The 23,949-nt window shown below is 35.7% G+C and overlaps 1 protein-coding gene across 5 annotated transcripts; it reads right to left on the bottom strand.

Annotated features, from left to right (window-relative positions):
- Positions 1-476: 476 nt before the first annotated feature.
- LOC132271278 (sister chromatid cohesion 1 protein 4) lies at positions 477-23,279 on the bottom strand. Of its 5 annotated transcripts, none has more exons than XM_059772613.1 (16): positions 22,481-23,279; positions 19,754-20,030; positions 19,253-19,350; positions 19,087-19,130; positions 16,035-16,093; positions 15,278-15,422; positions 14,717-15,137; positions 14,045-14,638; positions 13,544-13,951; positions 13,203-13,350; positions 12,318-12,454; positions 10,613-11,688; positions 7,667-7,700; positions 3,688-3,796; positions 2,754-2,883; positions 477-837 (listed from the first exon to the last, which is right to left on the bottom strand). In XM_059772613.1, the coding sequence occupies exons 1-16, from the start codon at positions 22,602-22,604 to the stop codon at positions 739-741; spliced, it is 3,903 nt and encodes a 1,300-aa protein (XP_059628596.1). In that variant the 5' UTR covers positions 22,605-23,279; the 3' UTR covers positions 477-738. The 5 variants fall into 5 exon arrangements, with proteins under 5 accessions (XP_059628596.1, XP_059628595.1, XP_059628592.1 ...); XM_059772612.1 differs by having other exon boundaries at positions 14,045-14,866; positions 14,945-15,137; positions 22,481-23,278; XM_059772609.1 differs by having other exon boundaries at positions 14,045-15,137.
- Positions 23,280-23,949: the final 670 nt, after the last annotated feature.

Here is a 23,949-nt window from a genome sequence, read left to right as displayed (position 1 = left end):
ACCAATTAAATATAAATTCTCAAATTGAGAAAATAATATTTTCATATATTACAAAACCACTAACCCTAACATTCTTGCCTGGGAATAAGGAAGAAAAAAACAACCAAATAGGAATGTCACTGCCATCTTGGCCCTCAAAACCAACCATAGACCAAATAATCTTAGTTCATCATATTTTACTTCATTAAAAAAATAATAATAATAAAAATAAAAATCCAACCCAAGTCTTTTACTAGTCTTGTTTTAATACATCTAACCCATCCATTCAAATCAGCAACTTCACTAAACACCAAATGGTACAACCATTACCTTGAGCAAGTTTCTTAGCACTGTTAAATAAATAAATAACCCATATCCCATTAAAAAAAAAAAAATTTTAAAACTTAAAAAAAAAAAAAAAATGTCCTGTTATCAGTGCACCTTCTCCTAACATTATTATTACAACAGAGATGGCTAACTACAGCATGTTCAGATGGTGAAACAAATTAATTTTACAGATTATATATACACATATGTAAATGATTCCATATTACAGCACTGCTTCAACAATCATTAGCGGTACACGGGCCACATAGCGCCACTGCTAAACTATCAACACTACCAACTACATGAACTATAAAAAGCATAACTTACAAAAGAATGGATCAAAGGATAAATAATCCCCAAGCCGAACGAGTCTCTGCTACCTAGAAGTACATGTGGTTCTTTGCAACTATTATTATACCTTCCTACGCGTGATCAGAAGTCTGATTTGATGAGCTTTCCGTGAGGCTTTATAACAATGTTGTCAAATGGATTCTCCTGTTCTACATGGATATAATCTTTCGTTTTGAGAACCTGCAAAGTGAAAAAATTAACAGACCAATGATTTTATTTTTCAATTTATTTATTTAGTTTTGGGGTGGGGAGCAAGGTAAAACTGGTTGGATTGTTCTCAAAATGAAAACGACAGAAACCAAATAGGTAAAGTATATTGAACTAGAATAAATAAAAAGACAATACGCCACATAAGTTATAGTTGATCACCAGAGAGTAGGTTAAGCAGAAATGACCCCCCAAAAAAATCAGGATATTCATGTCACTCAAAATAAGGAATATAATTGGAATCAATAATCCCACGACTTATTCTCGGTGAAAAGGTAACTAGAAAACAGATTTAACATGATCAAAATATTCTCAGCAGTTTCACAGATTGTTTACTTTTATAATGATATCAATGGAATATTGAATAGAAGCAATCTCATCAACAAGTTCAAATGATTTTTTTTATTTATTTTTTAACTTTCAAGAATTAGTAATAGTTGACACAAGGTCCTCGTTTAATCTTGCTTTCCTCATTTCTCATGGGGGTAGTCTTGAACCTCTAATCCTCCTTTATAACAGATACACAATACCATGCTTATAAATCACACAGGTTGACACTCTTCCACTACAGGTTTTATTACCAATTCTTCCAGACCTGAACCAAATCAGGCAGTAAAACAGCTAAAACTGTGAACCACGCAACTTTGCAATCACAAGTTGAGTACAATGCAAGGCCACTTCCAATTTCTAGAAAGCCCAAAACTGAACTAATTTGCAAGATTTGTTTGAACCGTTGGTTACTAACTTGTTCCAAGATTTTCCGGGTTACAACAATCTCGTGGTTCACTAGTTTTGAAGCAAAAATGTAAAAGGAATATAAAAGAATGAATTATATTAAATTATATAATAAAATTTAATTTTTAGATATGCTTATCAAATGTTTAGAACACATATTACTCCTACTAATGTATGGGTGTCATGTATACTTCATACATTTTTGAAGAATCAATGTAACATTAATTTACACCATCTCATCTGATGACAGAATCTTGGTCCCCAACTGTAATAGCTCGAAAGGAGCCCAAGGAGGGGCGGACACTAGGTATGTACTTTAAATAGGACCGAAGGTCCAACACCTTTTCACTCGTTATTGGTTGATTTTGGATTTTTAAAATTAACTACTTCATGAAAGAAAGGGAGTTACATTATATATTTAATCCTCGTTATTCTTCATGATCTTGTCGAGTGGAGTTGATCTTTAATCTAGTGTGTTGCAAATACTCAAGTGATCTATAGATTACTATCTTGTATGGGATTTAATTTGGTGTCACCAATGCATTTATATGTATATATATATTATATATGCATATTTTTTTCCAAAATTAATAAGAAATAACTTTTATGCTGGAGACCATGGGCTATTTCTTTGCAATCATAGTAACTTAATTTCCATGTGCTTTAAAGGTGCTAAGGTCTGCTGGAGCTTATGCGTAAGGTGCAATGCAAGGTATGAGCTTGATCAAAGTAAGGTGCATCTGATTTAAGGACATGGGCATATTAAGTATACACTAGACATAGACTCGAAAGAAAAAAAAGTTAAAATATATGACACAAACTAATCGGGAACCACATACTGGAGACATTATGGCCAACCTCAAACCTAACCTGGTTAGAAATTAACTTTCCAAACCAGGGAAAACAAAAGCAGACGAATCAGGTTTCTAGGAGACACCTGGCAACTATAAATTAAAGCTTGCAACCGCTAAATCCACAAAAAGAAAGACATAAGAAAACTGAGGAACAAAAAGAATATGCGTCCAGAAGCCAAAGAATTTTAAGCACAACATTGGAGTACCAGAGCATATCATGTTGATGCACAAAGAGACAAAATGAAACTATCACTTCCCAATTTGTTTCAATAAAAAAATATAAAAATAAAATAAACATACCAATGCTTCAAAAAACATCCTTGATGCCTCCTTACGAGTTTTACCAGCTAACAGGGTGTCCATGGGAAGTGCCTTCATCCTATGTTCTGCTTCCTTGTCAAACAAGGTTTGGAGGTACTTGGCGACAGCTCTACAAGAAAAAGAGAATCAGAAACTGGTACAAGAAAGAGCAGTTTATAATACTTAATAGATTAGACAAGTCATCTTAAAAAATAAAAAATGTTCACAACACTCCGACTGTTCGAAATAGGAGTTACTGGATGGAAAAAAAGGAAGAAACCTTCCGCCACTCTATTGTTGTGATACACATGTACCTAAAACGTAGCACTATGCCCACCATGTCTGGAGACTTCCACCTCCCACCCCCCCCCCCCCCCCGGCCCACCCCACCCCCTTTCCTCTTCCTCAAAATGAAGCATAAGATGTGTAGTGACTGTATGATCCTATTCATCCCATCCACAAAACACTTCATGACAAATCATGTCAACATCCAAGAAGAACTTGATAAATTATTGAAAATGCTTAATCTGGAAATATTGATATGAGAGACAATGAATGTGAATCCACCAATGCTGGTCTTGATTAAAACTTATCCTGGGTCTATTTTACAAATTCTCAAATAGATCCGCACTAAAACTATGCTAAAAGCAGAGACCATATAGTAAAATAGACAAATAAAAACTTGACAAAAGTATACAATAAACCAACTGAGCTATGCAGATCAGTAGACAAACAGACAGATAAAGAGAGAGGGAGAGATAGAGGGGGAGAGACACAGAGAGAGCAACCAAACGGATAAATGAATGAAAAAATAAATGTTCACTTATCCATTTGGTCTCTCTCTCAGTGTCTTTTGACTTCTTTGGTGACTTGTACTCAAGGAAACATGAATGCAGCACCTTTTGAAAAAAAGAGCCACATGAAAAATGCACACCTGGTACGGGAAGACCACCCACTATTTTCAATAAAGTGGGTTTCTTCGGCACTAGGAATAAAATCATCTTCTTCTTCATTAACCTCATCATCATCCACATTTAGAAATCCTGAAACCCATGAAAATTTGCCACATCAAACACAGGAACTGTAAACAAATATACAAGAAAGAGAAATGTTCTTTAAGATAAAAGCTGCATAAAACTGTGCCAACATAGTATACTTACAACTTTTTGCACACAAAAGGGACAACTCATATCAGTACCCATTAGCTTTGGTATATAGCAAGATCAAAGCTTGAGCCGTTAAAAATGAACAATATATATCAAGTTCCCAACCCTTCCTCAAGGGCTTAGAAAGTGAGATGTACATCAAGTTCTCACACCCTATCCTCCCTCACATGTGCTCAGGCACATGGAGAGATTGAAAGGCAGAAAACCAGAATAATGTGCAACCGTATGTATAGAATGAGAGAGGAGACACTTGAACCCAAGCCCTCCTGAGACCAAAACTCTAATACCATGTCAAACAATCACTCACCATCAAGCTCCCACATGTGCAGGTTTTAAGTCCTAAATGAAATTTTTTTTTTTTTTTTTTTGATAAATAAAAGAATATTATTAAAAGATGCTCAAGAGGGGAGCGAAACCCAAGGAAATACAAAAGAGCACAAAGGACTCAAGCCTTCATAGAGGCCAAAAAATCAACAATTTCCCCCAACGATCTATGATCTCTCCCTGAAACCCAACAAAAAAGAGTTGAAATAATCGAGAATTTAAGCACCGAAATCGACATCGCCTTTCCTTCAAAGTATCTCCTATTCGTTTCTAGCCAAATACACCACCACACACAAAGCGGCGTAGCTCTCCACGCATCCTGACTGAGAGCTCCCACATGGCAACCTCTCCACATCTCAATCAACTCTCTAGTAGATCCTGGCATAACCCAATAAAACCCAAATAAGCCAAGCATCAAATCCCAACACTCTCTAGCCAAAGAGCAATGAATAAGAAGGTGATCCACAGATTCCTCATCACGAAGACACATATAACAACGATTGACCACCACCTGGCTTCTCCTTCTCAAATTATCCTAGGTTAAGATCCTACCCAGAACCGAAGTCCACACAAAGAAAGCCACTTTGAGAGGAGCCTTAGAACGCCAAACAGACTTCCAAGGAAAACGAACTCCAGGATCAAAAGAGAGGCACTTGAAGAAAGACCTCACCTCAAAACGCCCCTTGGAGTTTGCGACCCAATACCAACAATCCGAATCCTCCACCACAATCCTCTGGCGATATAACAACTCTAAGAGACGAATTGCCTCATCAATCTCCCAATCCTGAAAGGCACGCCTGAACCGAACATCCCAAACCAGTCTCCTATTATCAAGATGATAACAGTTAACCACCAAGGCCTGCCTATCCGAAGCAATCCTGTAAAGCTGAGGAAAGGCAAGAGCAAGAGGAGCATCACCACACCACACATCCTCCCAAAAACAAATCCTCCTCCCATCTCTAAGACGAAACCGAATGTGCTTGGAAAAATCATCCCAACCCTTCCAAATAAATTTCCAAACTCCCACCCCCCGAGGATTTCTAACTTCCAAAGAGCTCCACCCTCCTCTCATCTCTCCAAAACGACAAGCCACAACCCTCCTCCAAAGCCAATGTCTCTCCACACCAAACCTCCACAACCATTTTCCAAGAAGGGCCTTATTAAAGGGCACCAATCTACGAAGACCCAGCCCACCATTCCGAATAGGCCTGCATACCTGATCCCATCTCACCAAATGGAACTTAAACTCTTCACCTCTGCCCCCCCACAGAAAATTACGCTGCAACCTCTCAATCCTCTCCGCAACTGAAGATGGAATCTGAAAGAGAGAGATAATATAAGTGGGAAGGCTAGAGAGGGTACTCTTAATCAGAGTAACCCTGCCAATAGGGCTTAGGCTAGCAAATTTCGTAGAAAAAAACTGAAATCTGCAACTTTTGTTTTAATTTCTAGTCTAGATTAGAAATTTCAAAAGTTAGTTAGTGTTAGTTGATACCTCCTACACTTGGTTGAAAAAGGAATTTAGAGACACATTCAAGAATATCTGAGTAATCTTCTTCTACAAGGGTAAAAAGGTAATTTAACACATTGATGCACTCACCAAATTGGGTTCATGCATACATGCATTAGGGTTTCTAGGTTTACTAAAATTCCCAAATAAGAGACTACAAAAGATTTCGATCAATCGAGGTTTTGATTGAGGATCATTGAAATCACGTGGATCGATCCAAGTCTTTTCGACCGATCTAACCATGCGGAAAAGCAGTTTCCATTCTGGTTTAACTGACAACCATATTATCTCTATACTTCTATTGTGCCTATTGGTTTCCATTTCTCTTATAGATTGAATTGTATGACTAGTGGCTACTGGAAATTTAAACACCAACTTCAATCCGTCCCTCAGAGATTGAAATCATACAACTAGTGGCGTGGTGGAGAAGAAGATCCGTGTGGAGCGAAGTCTGTTGATGAGTGGATATTGTGCCTAGAGACTCAAGGAGAGTTTGATGAATCGATTTGAGTCGAGAAGGTAACTAAAGTATTTTTTTTTTTTTTTTTTGTAAGTAAGAAATAATTAAAAGTGCTCAAAAGGGGAACGCATCCCTCAAAAACAACAGCAGGCCAAATAGGGCCTCTAAACCCTCAGCAAATCCAAAAACTCTACAAGCTCATCCACGTAAAAACATTTGAGTCCATCTTTTTACTGCTTGTACATGCTTGGATGATGGATTGAGTGATTTTTATATTTCTGTCAGAATTTGAATTTCTATTAAATTAGTTAAAATTTAAAAAGCAATTAAAATTCGGGAATCAAATCCGTAAGACCTATTCATCCCCCATCTGGGACTTACATCACAGACCTTGCGCAATCAGTGTCTCTGGTTCCAGTCCTACGAACTTTCAGAACTGAAAGTGCGAGTCTTACTAATAACAAAAAATAAATATATGCACAAGGGTGCAACTCACCAAAAGATTTGTAGGCATTCCTAGAACCCACAGTCAATAAATTTTCCAGCAACATCTTAATGGTTTACAACAAAACCAAGAAATCAATCACTAAAGCTTTGTTTGTTGGGTGGGATTTCAAAGACAAGAATTTATGAATAACAGGATTTGGAGATTAAAATTTCACAGTGTTTTTAGTTCATGTCGTGGGATTTGAGTTTCCCATAGGCCCCCAAAATCATGCCTTCAGTGGTGTTTTAAAAAACCATATAAGAGCTCAAGATCTAATGAATCACATATCTCTACAAGTGACAGTGCCTCAAAAGTGTCATCTGATCATCTCATGTGTAACTGAAAAGATTTTTTAGAAAAAGGAAGAGAAAACAGGATTTGCAGACCAAAACCTATGTATTTCCAGAAGAAAATATTTTCAACTGACAAGGGACTTAGGCTTGTAATGTGCATCTTAGAGTTTTGAAAGCATTCTTTTCTTCACCAGGCAATGAGAGTATTTATATAACACAAGGACAGCAAATATACAAATCAACCAATTTAAAAACTACTTTTGAATCTCATTATTTTTTAATTTCCATAACATTGGAATTCCACCCCCACGAGAGAGAGAGAGAGAGAGAGAGAGAAATCTGATTCAATTCGAGTACTTCTACAAGAACAACAACCCCCCCCCCCCCCCCCCCCCCCCCCAAAAAAAAAAAAAAAAATGAAATGAGTTCGAAGAACGATAAAATTTCTAAACCTGAAACATTTTGAAGCCGCCAGGAAGATTTCCTATGCCTGTATCAGTCTCTAAATATTAAGAATTTGACTGATACTAATTCATACAACAAACAGACACTGCTGAGTAAATTGTTCCAAGGTTTCAGGAAAAAACAAGTAACTACAAAAATATCAACCAATATCAATAATGGAGTTACAATTGAGGAATCAACAATGGAACAAAAAGAAATAGAATCATACCTGTATCATGTCCATAACTTGAATAATCGAAATCCTGCACAATAAGGCCAAGGGTGTGTGAGACATGCCTCACAACGAGAAAAAAGGGAACTTTCTGTTTCAATTTAGAAAAAAAGTAAAGCAATATTGAAAAAGCAATCTTAAAACCATGAAAGGCATAAATGATATCATATGCATCATCCCTGGGAAGAACAGCCTTCGGCAAAATTACTATTTAATTAGGCAAGCAAGATATTATCATAAATCAGGATACCTCATCTTGTACCCTAGAACCATTTCATCTTAAAACATATACTCCTAAAATAAGTCGTAAAATTGTTGAAAAAATGTATGAATTTGTAAGACAACACTTCTTAATATAATTTGCAATTTAAAACCTCATCAGAGATTCCTTCAACAACTTATGGTCTCTAAAATCCCCTCCCCAAAATAAAATAAAAAATAAAAAAGCCACGCAACATATATGACGCACATTGGGAGATCACAAGCTCAGAACAAGACAAAGCAAAGACAATTAAAAAATCCTAAACAGTATACAAGTGTGTTCCCTGCCATAGATTGGAATGGCTCTTTCTCTATAGCAGTGTACTCCTTTCAAGCGTCAACTAGATCTCTAGATCACATGGCAAATCCTAGAGTACTCCTTCCAAGATCACAAGGAAAATCCTGGCCTGATAATTGGCCCTACAAACAAGCTATTGTATTTATATGGTGGCTATATATGTCATTATCTCTTAGCATGCAAGGCCTTCTTTAAAATAAAAATGAACAAGAACATATTGGTTAGAAAATGTTTGATGCTCTGCCAAATTACTATGGGATTAAATGGACAAGGAATAGATTGGAGTGGTGCTGCTCGTAAAAGTAGAGCAGTGCGGTTAAGTGAATGAGTACTTCTTCCATATTTTGTAATATATTAGTACCTAAAAAACTAAAATAAGAATTCTAAAAATTTATTAAACCAGCCATGCTTAGTAGACAAAGTAATAGAAGGTTAAAAAAACAAAACATTCATAAAACATGTTGTTGAAAAAGCAGATGTTGAAATGAACAAACAGTGTGACAAGAAATGATATATTAAAAAATAATACATTTCTAAGACAATATAAGTGGCAACTAAAGAGATAAAATGAAAAAAAAAAACTGGTTTCAATGGTTAGTTAGGTAAAACAAAGACCAAAAACTGAACCAGTGAGGGTGAATAACATAGTCAACACGGATAAGGTAATGGAAAGAGAAAGAGGAAGACCAAAACTAATTTTGTTTGCAATAAATAGTAGAGATATATATGATAAAGTGTAGTTTAAGTTGCGTCCATAGATAAGCACAGTGTGAAATAGCATTCATGTAGCAACCCCATATACTTGAGGCTTTGTTTAGTAAGTTGATTGAGGCAAAATTATGACAAATAGCAGCCTATACATTTACACACATTTATACATATACATGTATACACAAACCTTCAATTCAAAGTAGATTGACTCAAAGAAGTTTTAATCAACTATTGGAGCTCCTAAAGCACCGTGCAACACTAAAATTAGGGATAAAGCTTTAAAGATCCAATTGATTTAACCCATATCAGGTCCTTCAAAATAAAAAGTAGAATAAGAAGAACAAGAGAAAGAGAAAGAGAAGCAGAAGGTCCAAGAAGAATTCCATGAGGGAGGGCACAAAAGCAACTTCCAAGCCCTTGATTAAAAGAGAACAGGTGAACAAAAGGGGGGGAAATAAGAGAGAGGTCTTCAATAACTTTTTATAAGTTAAAATTTGTCACCCTTTTTAACCAAAAAACAATTCCAAAACAATGTTCAAGCTTCGATGAAAATCTGCTTACGAACTTTCGTTACCATAAATTTTGAAAAGAAATAAGAATTATGTCTAAATAAAACATTAGCTGAAAAGCCTTGATTCTAAACCTTTCAATTTTCTGAATTACAATTTTGATTGCATGTACCATGGACCCACCAAACAAACGATTATCACATCATTCTCATCATGTGGAAAGAAATCTCCACCTTAGCTTTCATGCTAGTACTGCAATATCTGGTTTCATCCAATAAAATAATTATAGAACTTAGAAGCCTTCAACATCCTCTTACAATTCTTTCATTATCGACTATTGAAATTGTGCTCAATCAACCGTCAAATAAGTCGTTCCATCAACAGAATACTAACCAGAACCAAGTTTGATTCCACGACATCTAGTAATACCATATTTTGTGGAAATGTCAAATTTTAAGAACCAAAAGAATAATTTTAAGATCTTGCTTTTATCAAGAGATATCTAATATTTCCAATTTCATAAGATCATCAGTATTTATCGACCCATAAAATTCTAGTTTGAGCTTCGATATAGGATTATAGACTTACCTTCATACCCTAACGTATCAGAAGACACCTCACCTGGTACTCATATATGATAAAAACCAATATTGGTATAAAATACCTAAAATAAATTCAGAAACAAAAGAATAGCTCTCACAGAATTTCCCCTACATATTTCATTACAAAATATACGGAAAAAGGAAATAAAATATACTCCGGCTAAAAATAAAAATAAAAATGCCTACGAAATTTTTTTTTTTTTGATAAAATAAAAATAAAAATGCCTATGAAACTTTATTTTAAACAATAGATACCTCTTAATTATAATTTTGATCAAATGTAGGATGGGCTTGTTGTAAAATCCAATACTAAGGAACTGTGTAACATCTAAAGCACTCTTCTCCTTTTCTCTTTCTCTACTAGGTTCATTTGGCGACAACTAGGACCTAGTTTCTTTCATGTTTCAACAGTGTTCTAATACTTGAAGGTCTTAGTACACAACTCCAGAGAACAAAGGTTCATAGACCACAGTAAAAAGAATAATAAGAACAGATCCACAAGCCCAGAGCAGATAATTCACCAAAAAGTCAGAATACTGAGAGGATTGAGTTAACAACTTACACTGCGATCTCCAATGGCAGTGTGGTCAATGGCAGCAATCTCTACATTTGGATCACCTTCCTGACAGCCTGGATATTCGCCATCATTTAAGGAAGCATCTTTCACATCTGCGTTGAATTCTGCTGGAGATGATGAATCCATTTTACGTTCTTCATTACAGATGCCATTAAAAGTCAGGTTCTTGTCATCATGGTCAAATTCTGCAGCCAGAACTTCATCTTCATTTACAACCCCATGCTCGTCTTTCCAGATTTCCTCCAAGGCGGAGTCAACATTTACAACAACCTGGTTTCCGCAAGTATCTGGAGAAAATGCAATACAAGGGTTTGAACTCCCGGGTGAACAATTTGTCTGAATGCCTGCTCCAATTTCAACTGAAACACCACCTTCAGTATCTTCCAACAAAACCTCATCCCTTACTGTAGATTCACTTCCAACTACAGCAGCATTATCATCATTTTCTTCGGCAACTTTATTAGCATCACCACCTTTCCCACTGTTTATATCTGCTACCGAAGCATCCATTTTGACACACTGAATATCCAACTTTTGATCAGCAGACATGCCTGCTATTTCCATTTGCAGAGAAGCATCAGCACTTATTTTGGCCAATGAACATGACTGAACCTCAGAACCAGCTGTCATATCATCTGAAACGGGGTCAATTGAGGTAGCAGGATTTACTGCATCAGCAACTGAAATCCTCTCTCCATCAATTTCCATTTCAACTATCTCCTCCAAAAGCTCGTGCTGTGAACTCCTAAGTTCGCTTAAGTCACCAATCGTCTTCACCTGCATTTGTGCATCATAATCCAGGGAACTTAAGGCATGCTCTTCACCCTGCTGGTTATCAGTCTGTACAGGAGTCTCAGAAGGTTCGGCTTCCACATCATTTCTGAATACCACAGGTTCAGTGCTGCCTCCATTTCCATTTTCATTGGTGACATTTGGCCCCACGGAGAGCACCGTATTATTTGCTGCTGCCGGAGAACTACTATTTTCTTCATCATGTGACACCCTGATTTCACTCAGATCATATTTGTGGTTGTGCAAAGAAACCAGTTCCATCGACAAACCTGAGATAGAATAGTAAATTAACCCAGATTACTTCCAGGAACACATTTTAAATTTCCAGAAGTAATGCACGTGTTGAACAGAAAAACCAAAAAATATCAAGCCAATGATAAACAAGTCAGAGATGCAACAATAAAATCCCAATAACTGAATTGACATTTCAAGGACCATGTTGCATTCATTCACAACCTCCAGAAAGCTGAACCCCACAAATTGAAGAGAGATCTCTGATACATAACAGGTTGAGAGAAGCTACAGTATCTATGCACAAGCTAACACGTGGCACAAACGCAGAAAGGTTTCATGGGTTGTCATAACTAAGACTTACAGTCAAATGGAGCTATAACCATGGTCTGACAGGATGATATATACAATATAAATAGAAAAGATGTCATGATCATTAAAAATATAAAATCAACTCCGGTTCAGGAAAAATTCAGGTGGGACATATTAGAAAGTTGTATGGCCAGATTGAAAAGATACTGGGCATCCAATATCTGAAACCATACATTCACAAGATCAAGATCCAAAATTATTAATAAAAAGACCAAAATACTTCACTTAGGAGGGGAAAAAGTTATAAATAAACAAATAAAACCCACAAAACAGATTCTTCAGCACCACTATTCACCTGTAAATAAGTATTCACTGAATATTTCATCTTCCAGGAACTGTTTCTGAATTGCCCAAATTTCAGGACGGGTACAAGGAGCTTTCTTCCGTACACGACGTATGTCTTCAGTACTTGTCAACTGTTGTCGTATTGTACTTGGGAGTAAAGGAAGCAACTTTTGTTAGAATATCACAAGACAACATAAAATAATTTAAAGAAAAAAATTCACAAATAGATAAATAATAAACAGAACAAGGTAACTGAAGAGGAAAAAAAACTATTCAGCCAGATGCTACTTGGCCACCCCATTTATAATTTTGATAATATATTTCTTTTCCTAGTTGGGACACACACACACTGCCTCCACTGAGGTTCGAACTCCTGACCTCCCTTTGGGAAGTAGGAGCCTTGTACCGCTAGGCCACAGGCCTGTTGGTACAAGGCTCAAAGAGCACACACATTAGTGCAAAAAGTCCATCCAAGACATGTACACGAGGAGAACCAAATCAATGTCGTCAAAAGATCCTAAAATCAGATAGGAATGAAATGGACAGTGAGGACTGCAAAGATTTGCCACATGTATGAATTTTTCTACTCAGTACTGCTTAACGTTTATAACTTTATAGGGCAAGTAATCTTCAGGGAATGTTGCACAGGTCGTAGGATAGACACGATTTTTGTTTCACTCTTTTTTTTCTTTTTCTTTTTCTTTTTCTTTTTCATTTTTTCTTTTCTTTTCTTTTTTTTTTTTTTTTTTTTTTTTTTTTTTTAACAAAAAGGAAAAGAAAGGAAAAAACTATTAACACTATTAGCAACATACATCCAATAACTGATTGGTACCACTGGTATATAAGGGAACATAGAGTCATAGACTAAGTAATAAACATTGAGAATAGGACATACTCGCCATGCAGAACCATATTGTCATCCATGAGAACCTTCCTTTTAGAGGCACTAGCACGATTTGCAGTCCGAGGACGTTTTGTAGTTGTTATCTCAGGTGGCTGAAGGGGAGTGGGCTTCATTTTTAAAACTGAAGATCTTCTCCCAACTGAAACAAATAATAAATCACAGTCCAGTCAAGAACACAATATTATAAGCTTACCCTTACAAACAAATAGACTCTAGAAACTATAACTTTTATTGGAATTATAAAGATGAAACATTAAATGCTCTGGTTGATCTTTTCAAAAAAAATGGTAAGCACTAATTCATATGGCATAGAGAAATTAACAGTTTGATACCTAAAATGGAAGACAACAAATCATTGTCATCAGGAATATATTCCTCGGTTCTTTTCGAGTGAGCCACTCCCAAAGATTCGACTGAATTTAGACTCTGCATAGTCAGTGTACTTTCTGTGAAACTGCGCTTTTTCCCTGAAATGATTTCCATACCATCACCCCCTGCTAAGGCAGAATTGTCTGGCGTAGACTCCACTAACAAAATATTTGGTTGTTCAGCAAGACTTTCCGGTACAGAAAGAAACTTTTCAGGGGCAGGCAGTTCAGAACCGTCGAAACCATCTAATTTTTCTAATTGAGTATCTCCTGAAATCACATTGCCTACTTGATCTTCAAAAAAAGCAGGTCCTATTGTGTGATTTTCCTCCAATACAAGCTTTGTAACATCAGTTGCATGACACCCTTCACCTGAAAATTAAAGACAAGTCTAATTCATAAGCTGAAGTATAGTATATACCAACAATTTCATGTCCAATATTTACATAAGCTTGTCAAACAAACCTTGCATATCAATGGAAACTTCAGAAGTGTGGGGTGCCTCCTCCCTTCCTGATGTCTCTAACGAGCATGGCCCAACTTTGGATAGTAAGTCAGGAATAACTGAATTGTCGCCCCCGGGATCTAATGCATTGGAGTGGTTGAGATGCAAATTGCATGGCTGAAGAACATGCAAGTTTGTAGACACTATTTCTACATGAGCAGTAGGACTCAAATTATTGTAATCTTTTGGCTCCTGACAAGCCTGAGTTTCAGGGTTCTCAAGGTCAGGTCTACAAGGGAATTCAGCATTTGATGCCACCAAATTGCTGAAGGTGCCAGATTCTTCCACAATATTTGAAACTTCTGGCTCAAGGGATGCTTGATTAATCTCCAAAATACCTTCTGATAATGACTGGTAAGTGCTAGTTAAACTAGATTTCTCAGGAGTATATTCAATACCAGAACTTGGCCTGCCAAAAGGGTCCTCCAAAACAGGGGTTTCATGAGAGACACTAGGAGATGCTTCAGTTTGATCCAACCTAACTCCTTGGGGTTCTACACAGTCTGCATGGGACCCATCAACAGAATGATCGCCAGGCTCATTGTTGCTGACAACTGCATTCTGTAAATCTTTCAACCCGTTTGCACCATTGTTCTTATCTGAAAATTCTGATACCGGAAAAATAGCTTTACCTGGATCAGGTAAAACAGATGACGGTAAAGATGCCAAAAGGTGATTCTCTGATGATATGTGCTCCAAGGTGACCGCAGTTGGCAATTCTCCCTGTGACTTTAGTTGCTTAAACTCCTGGGCATCCAAAGGGCACCCATTCTCAACAGCAGCTGTGCAAATAACATTTTCAGGACTCATATTATCAAGCAAAGACCACTTCACCACATTTTTATTCCCATAATGAATACCTGATTCACTGTTAGCATTTTCCAAGTTATCTTTTATGGAAAATTCTATTAAATTATGATCTTCTGATTCCAGATGATCATCACATCCTGAAGCCTCTTGAACATTGGATAAGTTTGGCTCTTCCACTAATCCAGGAGTGCATGGAGCCTGAGCATAATCAATGAAATCGGTATTTTGAGTAGGAACTTCAATCTGTTCACAAAGTAAAACCATATTCACCAAACCAAGGTAGTAATTTGCAAGTACCACAAATGGGAACTACACTTTCTCACTTGAATCAAATAAGCAACTTTAGCATCAGCTATCTCTGGATCTTAAAATTTAAAATTAACCTGATTTACGCTGCCACCAGTAGCTAGCATCCCATCTGAGTTTTGATTCATCTCGTCATGATTTTCATCTTGCATGAGAAGATCATCATGGTTTTCATCTTGCATGATAGGTGTCATTGATTGAACAGACGCCAGAGGATCAGCACTGGAATCAGAGAAGATGAATGATGTTACTGTACTGTTTTGGATGATTCTATGGATCAATTTTAGAAAAAACTGACACAGATGGCTTTAAAATAACAACCTATATCAGCACATATATGTCAGGGAAAAATCAATCACTGCAAGGTGAATAACAAAGTATAATAAAAATTAAAGTATTGATTAATAATTATTAACTACCCGTATTACCCAACATAAAATTACAGTATGAACTATTAACAACCCGTATTACCCAACAATGTCAACATTTGTAAATTTTAGGAGGGAAAAGTTGCATAACGCAACTATGCCATTTAAAATTTTCTTCTTATTGATCCAACTTTAAACTAAAAAAGGCATACTACCAAACAATGTTTTTAAGTCAGGCCCTTCTGAAAATATTTATTTCCTGTGATCAGGTTAGGGAAAGGCGTCCACCCTCCCATACCTCCTGAGTTGAATTTCCCAAGCAAGAAACCAATTTAAATAATCCCAGAAGAAAGTTCCAAAAATTTTCAGTATTACTCCCACAAGATCCAAAGAAAGAGGACCAAGCAGTTTAAAAGGAATGACACAAGATAATCAGATAGTGATGCTGTAGATAGAAAGAGCATACTTTGAACCCAACATAACTCCAGCATTCCCTGAAGCTGCAACATTATCCATAAATATTTCCTGTTTGCAATGAACCCAAGGACATAGAGACTTTAATAAAGGTTATACATAAATCAAATAAAATAAAAGACTGGCCAAGCAAATCCAAGCATAAAAAGTGCAATCATAGCTCCATATGTTATGTTAGATATCAAAAAGGGGTAGTGCTGTTTTCTTAGGCGGTGAAAGAATATTATATATAGAAATGAGAGTTTTGGTCAAAAAACCTTATGCTCTATGATGTGCTGAGTTATCGGTTTAATAAATAAAACACAAAGTAAAATGATTTAAAACAACTGCACATCACCAACCATCATCCTTGCTTTGGTCCCATTAGAATAAGGTCGAGCACATAAATTCTCCTTTTCCATTCTTTCTATAACAAACCATGTCCCTCATCATATCTAATTTCTTAAGGTCTTTTTACTAGTACATTTCGTGGTAGTTCTGGTCTGCCTCTTAACATCAAACCATATGCTTTTCTCATTAACATCAAACCGCCATGCAATATTAAGACAGATCACGGCCAGGGGCAGCGGACCCAGGAAGTTCAGATTGGGTGGGCCAAAACTAGTAGTACAAATATAAAGTTATAAAATATTAACAATTATAATACTCCATATAATTTTTCTTCACATCAGAAATTCTAATAGATATTTTTAACGTAAAATATATATGTATATATAAGATAAAAAATTTAATAAATAAAAAATATTTCAATTCATTAAGTGAATTGAAATATAAATCTAGTCAATTTTTATACAGACACGTACAAAATGGACCCAAAAAAAAACCCTTATCATATATCCCATATATCTAATCAAGAACAATTTCTGTACAAGGAGGTTTCAGGCATGTTCTTTTTGAAATGGATTCTTACAAATGGATCGGGCCAATTTTAAATTCAGTGGTCTTGAATGATATTACATTATTGCTGAATCAATTTGAAGACCATTTTCATTAGATTCACAGAAAAAGCAAATAACTTGGATCATAGGGTGCGTAGACACACTCTACGACGTAATTTATTTGCTTCTTGATCAATAAATTATATTTTGCCAAGAAAAAAACACAATAATCAAGTATGACTTGGACATTTGGATGGCGGTTTAATATAGATTAATGGGTATTTGGATGGACTAAAAGTTATGTGAATTTTGATGGGCCAAGTTTCTGGTAGGTTTGAAAGGGCTAAGTGTGTGTGTGTGTGTGTGTGTTGGGGGGGGGGGGGGCATCAATTTTTTGTGAGACAATACTAAAAGAGGGGCCGCTTAGGGGGATTTTTTTTTAAATTTGGTGGGGCCATGGCTCACCTTGGTCCCTCTTACAGTCTGCCCCTGATCACGGCAATAGCACCTTGACCATATAGAAATTTTATTGTTTTCCATATGATGTAATTTATCTATTTTACATATCCAAAATGCTTTCCTCATTATATCTGAAATTTTCATAATTTTTTCTTTCTTTTTTTTAGCCTCGTTTGTAGCTTATTGCTGAAGATTACCCAATACTAGTCCAATAAACCAATACCAGGTCGCTTACTTATACGTAAAACCTCAACTTTGATTTACATGACAAGTTAGAAAAGCTTCCATCTTAGACTCAAAAATTATGAATTTTATAATACTCAACAAAATTGTCTGTACATTAGGATTAATAGAATCGAAAATTGACTCTAGATCCCACACTCCTGCGATCTTATCATTAAACAATTCCATAAGGACTCTTCCCTCTTGAGAGTTTCAATATTCTGGATTGATTTAGAACTTTTGGACTGTAAGATCATTCAATAGTAGGATCTGGATCAGGATTTTAAAAACCATGGGACACATTAACCAAAAACAGATGTACGAAAACTGAATGGTAACATAATGTCTATAATCAAGGAACTTAACGTACATTAAGGTTTTGATATAAAATATCCTTAGTGTGCGTGCGCGTGTGATTTTTAGACTGTATCAAATATAAATCATATAACTGTTATGCAATATTAAGACAGAGTATTGCACTAGCACCTACATTAACCTTCAAGATATTTTTTTTTTTTTTTTTTTGATAAGTAAAATTTTATAAAGAAAGCACTCAGAAGGGGAGCAAAACCCAAAGACAAACAAAAGGCCAAAGCGCGCCTCAAGCCTTCAAAGAGGCCAGAAAAAACAACAATCTCCTCTACAGATCTATAATCTCTCCCTGAAACCCAACAAAAAAGAGTGGAAATAATAGAAAATTTTTGCCTATTTTATGTAACCGTTATATTTTTCTCATTCGTAATTATAAATTCTAACATTTTTTTATTTGAAGCCTCATTTGTAGCTTACATTGCATATTGCCAAAAACGAATCCAATAAAACAACAGGGTTGTGTCAGCACCCTCCGAGTCAGTGACCAATACCTCAACCTTGAACCATGCATATATGTCAAGTTACATATTTTTCATATTAACCTCAGGCATTACAAGTTTCCACCTCCATAGTTATCAACTCCCAACCGCTCTTTGAGAATACAAGGACCCAAGATTACTGGATATATTTCTTAAAACAACTGATAAGACTGTTTAGTAATGCAAAGTTGTTAAAAGATCTTTTACTTGTTGGCCAATATGAATACAAGAGTTCTTCTAAGCATACAAGGCCAGCCCACTATTACATCTGACATTCAAGGGAAGTATACCATATACTTCCTCAAGTCATTCCCTCTGCCAACCTCACTCTAACAATGAAAACCAAACTAGTGTGTTTTGTCAGTATTTGGGAATGAAAGAAAACAATAATGACAATAACACATTTTTTAACAAGAAACACTACATCTCCATTGTCGACAACAGATCAAACTGTGAATATCTAGACGAAATAATCAAATTGCTGTCAAGATTTCAATTTACAGTGTATTATTCAATATAAAATTATAATAACGATAATTATGACGATCTTTTTTTATTATTATTTTTATGAGTAATGATGATGGTGATGAAAAAGATAATTATAATGATGATGATGATTATAATAATATATTACCTCATCAAGGTCTAGACCAGCAGTGTCACCATCTCCAAACCGCTCTGAAATCAGACCATAAAACAAAAAGGAAAAACAAAAAAAAGAATTTAGGTTTTAAAGATACCTATCCATTAAATAGGTTACTAAGCATACCATCATGCCATATCATGAAGTCAATACTAACCATCCAAACCGAACTGGGATGTGGAGTAAACCACACCCTCCATGGTATCTTGGAGTGTAATCTGCTCCCTTGAACTGACATGATGATCAACATAATTGCTGCAATTTGCAGTTAGCAAGTAGACATTAAACCAAATAGGAGAAAACAGACAATGCTTACTGAACAGAATAACATACTCTCTTTCATATCAATTTAAAATGAATACACCGCCAATGGAAAAAGAAAAAAAAATAAATCACCAGCCACGTACCAGATACCCAGAAGAGAGATAATTAAAAACAACAAATGGAAACACCTAAAAATCTCGAGATTATATTATCAAAATGACTAGCAAATGATAAACATTCAACAGTTAAAGGTTGAACCTTTTAATAGGAGATTATCTATATATGTTAGTAAGTCTACTAAAGCATTTTATATCACCACCTATCACCATGTTGCATATTAGATCTAAACATAATATTTAAAATACTCTAACTTTGCTTCAAAACATAAATTTACTTATCCAGCACGAACCCCTGAAATATGTCATTATCTGGCAGCTCAAAATCATCAAGGTCAAAAGTCTCTGGCAAGGTGATGGAGTGATATGGTGCAGTAGATTCTTCAGGTGGTAAATCAACTGCAGTTGAGCGAAAAGCTTGCTTGACCTTGAGCAAAGCCTCACTGCAATCATCGAAAAGGTAATTCACCTTTCTAGAATATATCCTCACCACACCAAGCAGAAGATGGCTAGACAAGCGAAGTGCAATCGGTACATCAGGAAAAAGAATTGAGTCTGTTCAAAGAAGAGCATCAGAAGTTAGACTAGGTAAATTGAGCATTTGTTGTCAAAAATGGAGATAACAAAGAAGCCGAATTATCAGTTGTAACGAAACTACATGGTAGTGAATTATAAGTCAAAAAAAATCGTTAATGACTAAACTGTAGTTTGCTTTTAATTGATATAACATGTCAAAATGCTTTATTCAAAATTCTGAAATGAATATCATATCCAAAACATACAAAAAGAAGTAACTCAACATGAGAATGCTAGTACAGCAAGATTTTATTTACAAAAGCAATAGCACAGCTAACTACATTGCGGAGACCTGAAGCAATTTTGCCCCTTGTTATCACAAATATCAAGCCTTTAAAACTAAGTAGTTCCTCCCCTACCAAACTCCAATTAAATAAGGCAAAAATATAAGAGGTTCTACTCATCCCAACTTGGCCCAGCTTTTTTTAAGTTCCGCATTAATGATAACTTGGCTAATAATTAAATCACGAAGGTTAGTGCTACACATTTTGGGCATTTGACGTATCCATATGAAGCCAAAAGAAAAAAAAATTACAAAATCAATCTGGAATACCAGATAGTTCTTTTTTTTTTGCAGAAATATTGGATGGTTAAGAAGATGAGAGCAACCCATCAAACATGTGTGATAAGACGAGAAATCATTTTGAAACGGACATATCCGCAAAACAGCATAAATAAAGCAGATTGGAGACAAAATGGAGAAGACGACAAAAATTAAGTTGCTTTCATCATGTGCAATGGAGAATAACTATTGAACTAATAATGAAAAATGCCATTATCCACATAAGGGGTAGGGTTTGGAGAACTGAAAAGTTAAATTACAAGGTTGAAACAACTAAAAGAGACATGGTAAGATGCGGTTTGCTAAAGTTATTAGCCTGAACAACGCAGAATGTCAAACAAAAATTAATATTAGATTTTCTAGATCCTAAAATGGCCCCCAACATTTTCTTATTCACATAATGGCCCTACAAATCTTTTCGTGTTTCTCCGAGACACAATAAAAAAACCTTCATTGTCCAGCAAAGGCCCTGAGATAACCATATATATTTGCATAATAGCTGCATCTCTCTTTCTTTCACCAATAAAGCTTTTGATATTTTCATTAGTACCCATGATTGCACCATATTTACCATGAAAGCTAAATTTGAATGATTATTGTCTAATTTAATAACTTAAGTCACTTCTTATAATATAAAATAAAATCACATAAAACACATAATCAGTATAAACAAAGAACTGTAAAATTTACTTTATATGACGAGTCACTTAAATTTGATACCTACACCTTTTCTATTTACAAAGCCTTTGCACACGCGCGCCCACACACACACACACACACACACCAAAAAAAAAAAAAAACCACTAAAATTCAGAGTACTTTAGAATAATATATATAAAGAATATGAACTGTAAACCTTGTAATACTTGCAAGTTACAGGACAGTTTTAGGACGACTGACATATTAATATTCGGTGTTCTGACCGTTTATAATACATGAAATGTGACAGAACAAATGCTAAGAGAGGGAATTTATATATGCAACTGCTTGTTGTGGACATCAAATCCTGATTTGCTGCTAAACTTAATACAGGTTTCTGGTTCACTTTGCTGCATGATCAACACTTGTAAGAATATCCGACCATTAAACTCAGTTTCATCCTTGCATTCCAAGTGTTTTTCTATTAAGAATTACCAACTGTAAAACTCAAAACATAGTCGTTTATATCATGTTAAAAATCTCATGCCTACTCTTAGTTTGACAAAAACAAACCAGATCAAAAACAAGTTAGAAGGTCAACATTCAATGGCAAATCTTTCCTGATTTATCCAAACTACGCGGTGATACTTTTGAGACAATTTTCAGCTGTGCTTTCAATGTTCCCCAAAAACACACAGAGTTGCCTGAGGCAGTTCATATTCCATGATCTTCCATCTGTCTTCCATTTGTCTACCACATCAGGTGAGGAGTCACATGTATCAAAGGATTGTTCCGTGGACTAGGGATCATCCTATCCACATTCTATTCTTGAAGTTTCTCTGAGCAATATGCTTGTTTCCTAACTAGTTGTCCAAGCTTGACCATACATTAACTGGTGTTTCTATCTCAATGCTTAGCTCTTGACTACAATGACACCATGGAACTAGCTACCCTAATTGAGACCCAAGTTCAAGAGACAATTCATCATAGAAGCAAATGCAAACAGCCCACACTCGGACAGAGGTAAAATAAAGTGCAGATTTGAAGTTTAAAAGAGAATTACTTAAAAATTACATGCTCAAGACTAATTTCTAAGCCAATGGAAGTCATTCATTATAGAAGTTGATCCCAAACATACCCTCACGCTTAATTATGTGATTAAAACAATAAGTTTTGCCAAGAATGTTAAATAATTCAAGAGCATAACTTAAAAGATAAAGCTACTGACCTACAGAGACGCCTATGTCAGTGTCAGCAACCTGATTCTTGCGCAGCTTCCGCTCCAAATGTGCTGCAATCCATATAGTCCCAAGCGGCCCCTTTTTCGCCAATATAAACTGTGAATAGAACATCTCTCCTCCAACCGCAGTAACCCAAGACTGTCATACAAGAAATCTGGATTTTCCCACGTAACCCCTTTCCCACTTCCACTCAAAACTTATGTTGAAAGTTAAAGCTTACCATAAACACCAAATTTCCCAAGAAATGCCAAACCCCAGCTTTTTCAAGAAATGTAAACCTAAAACTCATACAAATTCACCAAATTCCTCAAGAACTGCCAAACCCTAAAATTCATGCAAATTCCCCAAATTCGCACCTTCAGATCCTAACTTTTCACTTCAACCAATTAAGTTAAACATATTTGAGAACCCAATTCCTACAGCAAATACCAAAACCCTAGATTTTAGTTCACTACTCGCATCACTTTTTCTTCACTTCCAAGAACCATCAAAACCAAAAACTTTCTCCGTACATGAGGAAAATGAAAGAAGCTCAAGTTCAGCAAATTTACCCAATTGAAGAAACAACACGTGAAATCCAAACCAGAACAACGCAGTTGAAGCAGCCTTGAAAATCTTGGATCAGTGAAAACCCATAAAAAAGGCGAAAACTTTAGAACCACCAACCTCAGATTCACTGGCGGAAAACAAAGTTACAGCTCCGAATCAGAAATCGAACTTGAACAGGGTTAGCACTGTATGAGAAAGAAGCTGTGAGTCACACGCACATACATATACATATATATATATATATATTATTATATATATACCGTGTTAGAGAGAGATAATACAATTATTACAACTTTAATGAGATAAGAAGAGCGCCTAATTTGGCAATATTTTGATTTGCCAAATTGAAAACAGACACTGGGTCGTATGGTATACGTTTGTCTTGTGCTTCTGTGACCGTTGGATTAGTTTGAAGCCTTTTCGTTTACTCATAAATGAACGGTGATGATCTGATATACTTTTTCATATATTCGTAACTGAACGGTGACCGTTGGATTAGTTTGAGACTCTTGTTCACTTTCTAAAGATGACTGGCTTGATTGACCCATTGACTTGATTGACCATCTAAAAAGTGAACACGCAATGTTAGGTTTAAAGTGAAGTGTTCAGTTTAAGCCTATACTTTCCACATTAACCTCAGTCTGACTCACCATAAATTATTAAGTAGTTCGGATAATCGGTATGGATTAATGGCTCCGGAATTATATAACAATTTTTTTTATATCTTTTAATTCGGTAGTATTCTTTTTTAGCTCTCTATTTAATGTGTTCATGTACCAGTCTCCTTCTCTTAATTTGTCAAGGAAAAAAAAAAATTATTTTTCTGTTTTTTACCTCAAGTTTGATTGGCTGGGTTAAGCCGTTGGACTCAATTTGTTTAAATTTTATTTTATTATATTTGGTTTTT

Source organism: Cornus florida, unplaced genomic scaffold (assembly GCF_030987335.1).
Source record: "Cornus florida cultivar Cherokee Brave unplaced genomic scaffold, ASM3098733v1 CherokeeBrave_3.0.0_Hap2_Chr08, whole genome shotgun sequence".
NCBI lineage: Eukaryota > Viridiplantae > Streptophyta > Magnoliopsida > Cornales > Cornaceae > Cornus > Cornus florida.
This window is presented reverse-complemented; position numbering and strand designations above follow the sequence as displayed.

Bases quoted from the DNA above. Each gene is read 5' to 3' on its own strand.
- LOC132271278 (XM_059772609.1), bottom strand. From the start codon at position 22,604: ATGTTCTATTCACAGTTTATATTGGCGAAAAAGGGGCCGCTTGGGACT. The intron at 19,131-19,252 runs GTTAGTATTGAC...GTCTGATTTCAG, and splicing joins ATCCCAGTTCGGTTTGGATG to AGCGGTTTGGAGATGGTGAC. The intron at 2,884-3,687 runs GTGTGCATTTTT...TTTTTCTTGTAG, and splicing joins GGGTGGTCTTCCCGTACCAG to AGCTGTCGCCAAGTACCTCC.